General features: G+C 47.7%; 1 protein-coding gene across 1 annotated transcript in view; it reads right to left on the reverse strand.

The window, feature by feature from the left end:
* The window catches only part of ZC3H18 (zinc finger CCCH-type containing 18), a 60,155-nt gene extending 51,285 nt beyond the window's left edge, over positions 1-8,870 (reverse strand). The window contains exons 1-2 of the mRNA XM_032389838.1: positions 7,361-8,870; positions 1,694-2,292 (exon numbers count right to left, since the gene is read on the reverse strand). Of these exons, the coding sequence (XP_032245729.1) occupies positions 1,694-2,278 (585 nt within the window). The 5' untranslated portion in view covers positions 2,279-2,292; positions 7,361-8,870. The remainder of the gene's footprint in view (positions 1-1,693; positions 2,293-7,360) is intronic.
* Between the last annotated feature and the right edge of the window lie 649 nt (positions 8,871-9,519).

Consider the following 9,519-nt stretch of genomic DNA (forward strand, 5'->3'; position numbering starts at 1 on the left):
CAGGGAAATGCAAATCAAATCCAGAATGAGATACCACATCACACCTGTCAGAATGGCTAAAATTAGCAAGTCAGGAAACGACAGATGTTGGTGAGGATGCAGAGAAAGGAGAACCCTCCTACACTGTTGGTGGGGGTGCAAGCTGGTGCAGCCACTCTGGAAAACAGTATGGAGGGTCCTCAAAAGGTTAAAAACAGAACTAACCTATAACCCAGCAAATGCATTACTGGGCATTAACCCCCAAAATACAAAATACTAATTCAAAGGGATACATGCACCCCTACATTTACTGCAACATTTATAATAGCCAAGATATGGAAACAGCCCAAGTGTACATCAATAAATGATGGATAATGAAGATGCGGTGTAGGCACACCATGGAATACTACTCATCCGTAAAAAAGAATGAAATCTTGCAATTTGCAACAACATGGATGGAGCTAGAGAGTATGATGCTAAGTGAAATAAATCAGTCAGAAAAAGACAAATACCACATGATCTCACTCATACGTGGAATTTAGGAAACAAAACAAATGAGCAAAGGGAGAAAGAGAGAGAGACAAACCAAGAAACAGACTCGTAACTATAGAAAACACCCTGATGAGGGGCTGGGGGAAACGGGATGGGGATGAAGGGGTGCACTTGTCTTGAGGAGCACCGGATGATGTATGGAAGTGTTGAATCACTACATTGTACACCCGAAACTAGTACTACACTGTATGTTAACTATCCTGGAATTAAAATAAAAAACTTAAAAGAAACACAGATCATGGGCGCCTGGGTGGCTCAGTCGTTAAGCGTCTGCCTTCGGCTCAGGTCATGATCCCAGGGTCCTGGGATCGAGTCCCACATCGGGCTCCCTGCTCGGCGGGAAGCCTGCTTCTCCCTCTCCCACTCCCCCTGCTTGTGTTCCTGCTCTCGCTGTCTCTCTGTCAAATAAATAAATAAAATCTTTAAAAAAAAAAAAAAGAAACACAGATCATGATTAAAGTCCTTTCAATAGGGTTATGCATCATAAAAACCCAACCTATCCGTGTCTGAGAGGATATGTTAGCGTTACCTTCTCTGTAACCTTTAAGTCAGAGTATTTAAATAAATTATAACAAAGTGTGATGGCTTGATCAAAGGCTGAGGTGTTTGGAGGCACAACCCCCTATGATCCATTCCTAAGGGTCTTTTCAGGGACACCTCCAAAGATGCTTGGCCCAGCCAGCACCCTTGCCAGAGGACGGGCTCAGGGACAAAGGTAACCTGGAAGAACAGACAAAACTCGAAGGAAGCTTCTGGAGCTCATCAGTCTCAAGAACTTAACAGGAACTGAAAATCCACGATAGTTTTAGTAGAATGTGACCTCAAGTATTATTTAAAGATTGCAAAAAGAAAGGGAGAAATGATCTTTTTAATTGTTACACAAACCTAGAGCTCAAGTAAACAAAATCGGGGTTAAGCATTTTAATACACTCCACCCAGAAGCAGCAGAAAGGGGAGGGTCCACAGACTTCTGCCAGCTACCAAGTGGTAGCACCAAGTTTTCTGAATCTAGCCTATTCCTCCTTCTTGGTTTTTGGCACTCCCTAATTACCATAGTGACTGCTCCCAGAACAGTCCTGACTTCCCAGCCCTCATGTGTCCTGTCTCCTTGACTCACTACCCCCCCCATCCCCCCACCAGCCCTGGCAGCCCAGGCACTCACGTCCAGCTCCCCATCGTCGAGTTCCCCATCATCATCCTCCTTGTTTTTCTCCTTGGCGGTCTCCAGGGGCTCCTTGTCTTCCACACTGTGAACGCCTGTAGCCCCCTCGTCCCCAGGAGCTCCTTCTCCCTTCTCCTCATCATCCTCGGCGCCAGCCTTCTCGGCCTCGTCCTCCTGCCCAGCAGGGGCCGGCTCCTCAGGGACCTCCTCATCATAGTCTAACTCATGCTCATCCAGGTCCCTGGTGACCGACGAGGCTTCGTCCCTCAGGTCGCTTGTGTGCTCTTCTTCCCCTCCGTCCCCCTCCTCCACATGCGGGGGGCTCGTGGGGCCCCTGCTCAGATCCTGAGCCTCGGACTCCTGGTCCTGGTCCTCCTCGTCAGAGTGACTCTCCTCCTCCTCCTGGCTCAGTCCCGGGGCGGCATTGTCTTCATCCTCCAAATCAGAAGCCCTCCCCCCAGCTCCGTCTAAATCCTGATCAGACCCACTCTCCCTCAGAATGTCATCGTCCGAGAGCCCCTGCTGCTCCTCTTCTTCGTCCTCTGGAGAGCGAGGGTCCCGTTCAGGGCTCTCGGCCACATCCATCGGTACCCACGGTTCTGCAAAAGAAAGAGAACACAGATGCACAGCAGTTAGCAAAACAGAAAGTCGATCTTGGCCTGGTTTTCTTGGCCCCATTCTCATTCCCGACCTGCAGGAGGGACCAGGACCTGCACCTCTCTTGGCCCCACAAAGCTCCTCCAAACCCCAGACCCCACTCCACAGACCACTGCTGCCGGCTGTTCCAGCAGGAAGGACGCTGGCTGGCCCTGCACACAGTACCTCCACAAGGCCGCATGTAGTCCCTAAGCTGTGTCTAAGTGCCTCACATCTGCAGCTCTCTGGCAGAGACCTGGAATACTCCTTCTGTCACAAGCACAACCCGGCAGGTAAAACAGAAAGTGAGCAATAAGATACGCATTGCAAGGGACAGCTTTCTGGATTCTTAAATTATTTTTAAAATTCCAGAAAAGTTGCATTATGGAATGAGGCAACCAAATTAAAGGCACGCTGCTATTTTTCCTGGAGCCGCCCTCAAGGGTCTGGAGCAGAAACCCTGGCCGGCCTTGTCCCCAGGTCATGGGCTATGTCCTGTTCCTGAATGCACTTCTCCAAGTGTGGCCGCGACTGCCCCATCAGAATCACTCGGGATGATCTTTGAAAATGCAGACTTTGGGCCTTCTCACAGATCTGTATGTCGGGGGCCACCAGCAGACGCTCAGAAAGTGGCGTTCATCCATGCATGCTGTGATTATCTCACAGAACAGTGGAGAACCGTCATTCTAACACAGTATGTCATGGAAAAGACCTCTGGCAGAAAATTTTATGTATCTGAGTAGTTTCCTATGTAAAAAGACCGTCATTTTAGAGGATTTTTTCTTCTATTTTTACTAAGCTAGACATAATCATAAAGTGGACATTTTTTCGTTTTCCCACCTCCATGCCCAATGACAGGCCATTGTTCCCTTTGTTTTAAATGTAAATTGCATAGAGTGGGACAGGAGTATACGTGCACTAAACCAACCCCAAAGAGCGTCCACCAATGCAGCCCGGAGCAAGTCACTGCCGAACTAGTTTGAAATAAGAGGAACAGTGAAATGCTCAGTGTTTACTTGATTCTTCAAAATTTTAATTTAAAATAATGTATGTCACAATTATGCAGCTTGGTATCTCAGCAAGATCTGGAAACACACACATATAATTACATACTTTAAATATAAAGAATTATTTTATGCATTTATAGAACTAAAAACTAAACATGTATCTTTCAAGTTTATACTTTTGAAAGGAGAACCTGTGTTTAAAGATGCACATACCAAGAGATGGTATCTGAACCTACAATTAAAAATACTTTTTTTTTTGCAGTTAATGGAAATTATTATAATTGAGTACACATTAAGACAAATCACTTAAAATTCACCACTTTATAAATCAACTAAATGGTCGGCAAAAGAAATCTACAAACCAATCAATCCATTCACAGCCACAGTTTTGAAAATGATTCACTTTTCAGTCTTCCTAACTGCACTATCCAGAGGTAGGACTATTGGGAGAATTTTTAAAAAGTCAGTCCTCAGGGGGCGCCTGAGTGGCTCAGGCAGTTAAGCGTCCCACTCCTGGTTTCGGCTCAGGTCGTGATCTCAGGGTTGTGAGATCGAGCCTGGCATTGGGCTCAAGCTCTGCACTCAGCACGGAGTCTGCCTAAGATTCTCCCTCTCCATCTGTCGCCCCCCACCCCACCCCCGCTCATGCGTGCTCTCTCTCTCTCAAATAAAAAAAAAGTCCACAAACAATGGACTCTGTTGAAAATCAAGTAGAGCCCTACGCCCCACAGGGCAGAGCTTGTCCCTGTGCACAGCATACCTACCACCCACAGTAAAGATAAGCAAGGTGCCCGAAAGCTAAGGGCTTTTTGCTCTCAGCTGTCGCAGACAGGGCCTGAAAGGAGGGGGGGTTAAGGAGCCACTCAGGGCCCCTTCCCCTTCCTTACTGAATAGTAAGGTTTTCCTTTGTGCATGAGTCCTATGCCCATCTTTGCTTAGTTTTTATCACACTGTATATAAGAAATCTTCTTCACAGGAGGGCAGTGACTTTCATCTCCCCAGCTGCTGAATCTAGACCTGTACGCCGTGGGCAGCCAGTCACATGAAGCTGGTTACTGAGCCTCAGACATCCTACTTGAAACCCGACAAATTCTTTTTTTTTTTAAGGGGGGAGGGGCAGAGAGAGGCAGAGAATCTTAAGCAGGCTCCCGTGTGGAGCCTGATGCGGGGCTCGATCTCAAGACCCTGAGATCATGAGCTGAGCTGAAACCAAGAGTCTGATGCTCAACTGACTTAGCCACCCAGGCGCCCCCCCAACAAATTCTGATTCTCACCTTTTATAATCCAATGGCAACCCTGGAAACAAAATGACTTCTTACTTAAATCAATCAAATGTTATCTAAAATTATATGTCAGGGCGCCTGGGTGGCTCAGTTGGTTAAGCGACTGCCTTCGGCTCAGGTCATGATCCTGGAGTCCCAGGATCGAGTCCCACATCGGGCTCCCTGCTCAGCAGGGAGTCTCCTTCTCCCTCTGACCCTCCCCCCTCTCATGTGCTCTCTCTCTCTCTCTCTCTCTCTAATAAATAAATAAAATCTTTAAAAAAAAATAAAATAAAATAAAATTATATGTCAAACTAGTTTAAAAATCTGCAACTGATAAGCTGCAGAAAAGACCCAAGTCTGCTACTGGCCTCCCAACATCCTACCCTGCTCACAGCCACAAACTCTCATAGCCTGGTAAAAGCCCTTTTTGGGGCCCAGATGCAAACAGGTTTGCACTTTGGTTTCACTGTTATGATTAGATCCAAACTGCTTTTTATATTCTGGGAAACTGAAATCAAATCCTAGAGTAAGAAATGGAAGGAAAAGAGTACCTAACTTCAAATACCTGAACCAATGCAAAAAGCGGGCCAGGCCAGTGGGCAGTTTACCCCTTGGTGTGCTGCAGTTTTATGGGGCACAGAGACAGTGCAACAGTGTGGGCTCTGCGTTAGAGCTGAACCCCAGCCCCTCTGCTTCCTAGCTTCAGGATCCTGGGCCAACTACGTACCTTGCCACACCTCAGTCTGTCTCTTCACCTGAAACACGGGGACAACAGTATCCACTTCACAAGGCTGTTGCAACAATTAGGTAAGCCTGATAACATGCCTGGCAGAGGTTCCACATATCTGAATTTAAACTGAATTAGCGAGAGGACGAGTAAAGGTAATCCTCAACTTCTAAGAACCAGACTCCCCTATGACCCCTGTCAGACGCATTTCCAGTCTCTGGGCGCACTTGATTAATTCATTCATGGTTTCATTTGACAAACAGCTCTCTACTCAATGGGAGACTCTATCATTGCAAGGATGTCTGCAATAAAGCTGACAGCCCCCACCATCTGCTAAGAGATGACCCCTCTGTGTCAGGTACCTGACCAATCCTTCACGTCAGCCTTCCAAATAAGCCACGTTCCCTGTCACAGATAAGGGGACCTAGGCCACATGGCCACTGAGCGGGTATCCTGGGACTGCGAATCAGAGCTGCTTCTAGGGCGTGGAGTCAATTACAGAGCCCCGCACTATGCATGAAATGAGCTGGTGCAACCTGCAGAGGAGCCCACCCCCTCTTTTTGCCATTGTTTCTACAGGAAAACAGGACCTGAGTTCCAAACTAATTTTACAAACTCTTTTTTGGAACAGAACCCACACATACTGGGGACTTCTACTGAACCAGTAGATTTTGTCTGTTTTTCTTTTCTCTCTTCTAAAGTTTTGTGCTGATCCATCTACACTTCTATCTTAGGCCCTCTAGAAACAAAAACATTCTCATGTACACAGAAAAGTTAACATACCATTTATATAGTCTATTAGTTAAAATGGTTATTAACATATGGAGGTCCAACTTGTGACACCAGTCATTTATTTTAAACTTGCCTAAAGTTTGAATCTTACGCATGTAAACTAAACATGAATCCAAGAAAAACCCCAAAGATGCACACCCTTATACTGACGCCACGGGAAATGCTGACTGAAATCACGATCCCGAGAGGCTGGTGTATCGTGGCAGGGAAAGTAATTTTAAGAAGTACTAACTGAGTACATCCCCCCACAGTTTAAATTTTGCACATCACTTCAACATTTCAAGGACACCAAGATAACTAACTTCCTGACTCTCAAAGGCAGTTTTCAGAGATGACCAGAAGGTGGCAGGGCGAAAGGTCCTGGGCGCACCTGCTACTAGGAGGGCGGCCTAGTGCTCTAGGGTAGTGGTGCTTAGCCTTAGGGGAGCATGGATTGATTTGAGAATCCTGATGAAGGGGATGGGATGGCTCATCTCCCTAGAAAAACCTGAATGTATGCAATTTATCTTCCACTTTAGGGAGTTCAAAATCCCGAGGCTTACCGACCGCTCTCAAATTGAGAACACTTGTGCTTAGTATATGTTATTCTAGTACATATCCACACTTACCACGCTGTCCACAACTATTTGTCTGCAAAGTCTGTTGGCAGACCCCTCCCCTCCATGAAGTACCTGAATAAAAGGGTTCAGACTCACCTCTGTGTTTCCCAAGCTCAGCAAACAGCAGTGTCCCATGTAATTTGTCTAAATTGGGTCACGTCTGAGACTGAAAAGGGGGCACTATTAACAATTCCAACAGGTGGGACACCTGGGTGGCTCAGTCGGTTAAGCATCTGCCTTCAGCTCAGATCATGACCCCAGGGTCCTGGGATGGAGTCCCACATCGGACTCCTTGCTCAGCGGGGAGCCTACTTCTCCCTCCGCCTGCCGCTCCCCCTGCTTGTGTTCTCTCCCTCTCTCTCTCTGACAAATAAATAAATAAAATCTTAAAAAAAAAAAAAAAACAACCCAAAACAAACCAAACAAAAAATAATTACAACAGGCATGAAGAGAAGCTGTCCTAGGCACACTGGGACACACAATCGCCCTTAGGAGGCCCTGACAATTTCCTGAGGAGTCACATCTTTTCTTTACCTATGGAACCCCTTGGGATTTAACAGTATGAGGCTGCACACAGGTGAGCACCTTGGAGAGAAAAATGTGCCAAAGAATCTACCTATTAGAAACAACCTGAGCCACACCTTGCTGCACAGAAGAGAAGTGTCACTGGGGGTCAGAAGATGGTTTGTGTTCCAGGCCCTGGGCTGGGCAGGTTCATGGTCTCACTGGGCATCTACGTCCTGTTTTGAGATGAATTCAATCTGGCAACCACCTGGGTGCACACTTTAGGTCAGGTGCTAGGAAGAACACGCAGCCTATCAAATGCAGACAAGGCCATGGAGGGTCCTCTTGTCACATCTTCACCAACTCCCGGTTCAGAGTTTTTACTCAGTTGTTCTTCTCACACAATCACCTTGTAATTGAGGATTCTTGGCGAAGTTTAGCACTACCTCTTCGGTTCTTTGACCCATAAGATGGTGAACTTGCCCAGAGAACTGAATGACAAGTGTCCCATCACTGTGTTTCCACTGCACACTGCCTTTGGCAGACGATGCTCGATAAATGCTTGTTGAATAAATGACAAAATCTTGTTACTTGAGAAACTACCTGTTGCATACCAGGAAGAAACTGGAAATAAGGGCCCCGTTTTTAGAAGACTACACCAGAGTTCAGACCTGCAGGGGGCTGCCTCACCTCCCAGCAGCCACGCTGGAAGGCTGCACACTGATTCCAATGGCAATGCTAAAATGCAGAGCATTTTGGGAACTTCTCTGTTTGAGTGACCTTTAGAACATGCAAGTTCTTTCCTGGTGCTCTAGTAGCAGCAGGTATTCCTCCCCTCAAGGTAAGTCACTTTGAGAGGTCACAGGAGACCATTCAGAGCCTGGTCTGGTACATGAGGTGAGCTACCAAGCCAGGTAAGATGATTTGTGGTTAAACACAGGGTACGACTACTGAATGAGACCAGTTTTCTCCTATGACATATATTCACCGCCAAAACAGAAGTTATAAGGCGGTTCTGGCAAAGGAGCAGCAATGAAATACAAGCATAACCTTTTAAGATAACAACTTTTAATAGAGCAATCCCTATTTGAATGCTCAAGTTCTGGTACATCTGGTTAAAAATTCTGATTCATAACTTCACAGATTTACAACATCTAAAGGAAGGAGTCAAAGTAGATGACAGACACCACCCCCAAACTGACTAAACTTGACCACCAAAACTCCTCAGGAAAGAAGCACTCACCTTGAGATGATCTGTAGCTGTGAAAAAGTCAAAAACCTTCTTATACATGAGCAAGGTCACCGCTTACCTGTTGGCTCTCTGGAATGATTCCACAAAGCTTTCTTACACCATTTGGGAATTCCCCACCCAAAACCAGAGAGGAGTTCCAGCCTTTGGGACACACATGTGCTCAGACTAGTAAAATCCTCAGGCAAAGACTCCAACTCCATTCCACGAGCAACAGGAGAGAAGTGAGTCTCAGAGAAGACATGATGAGACACTGCTCTGCCCCCAGGAAGTAGTACAGATGCCAAACACTCTCTTCTTCCATTTTCCCCAAACGGATCGAACACTGACCTACTCTTGCAAAAGCGCTTGCTGAACAGAGCTCTCTTAAAATGATCAACCACTCTACACGGCAAATGCGCTGTCATAAAGTATTCGAGAAAACTTAACTTTTAGCAGAAGCAAGGCTGGAAGTGAAGTCTTAGGCTCCCCCAGCATGATAGCTACAGTTAGTTTATCCAAAGGACTCGGCACCCTTCGGGATCCTAAAGGAGCAAGGAAGTTTATGCCTAAGAGTGGAGCGCGAATTGGGGCACAGCCAATACATCCAACCTGTGCACACTGAAGCTGAGGGAGCAAGTTCCGGGAAGCTCCAGAGAGCTCAAAGTTCCGAAGAGCCCATCCCCAGTCCGGGCTGGTCTCCTCTGGAGGGCGAACCTGCCTGCCTCCCCCCCCACCCCCGCCGTGGGCGGCAAACATGTGCCACGCGAATGTCCCGGAAGAGAAATGACAGCTTCGGGAGAATGGACTCCACCGCGGGGCGCAGAGGCAGCCGCGGGGAGTTCGGGCTCCAAGTAGGTTCCAGGGCTCCCCGGGCCGGCAAGCCGCGGACCGAACGCGGGATCGTGCCTGTTTCCGCGACCCCTTCCCAGGACCCGAGAGCCACGCTCGGCCGGGGACACAGCCCGGAGCGCTCCCCGGAGGCGGCGGCGCCGGGGCTCCCGGGCCTCGGCTCCGCGCCGCCGCCACGCTCCCCGCCCGGCCGCCTCGGCCTCCTCCCAGCGGGCC

Source organism: Phoca vitulina, unplaced genomic scaffold, assembly GCF_004348235.1.
Source record: "Phoca vitulina isolate PV1807 unplaced genomic scaffold, GSC_HSeal_1.0 scaffold56, whole genome shotgun sequence".
Taxonomy (NCBI): domain Eukaryota; kingdom Metazoa; phylum Chordata; class Mammalia; order Carnivora; family Phocidae; genus Phoca; species Phoca vitulina.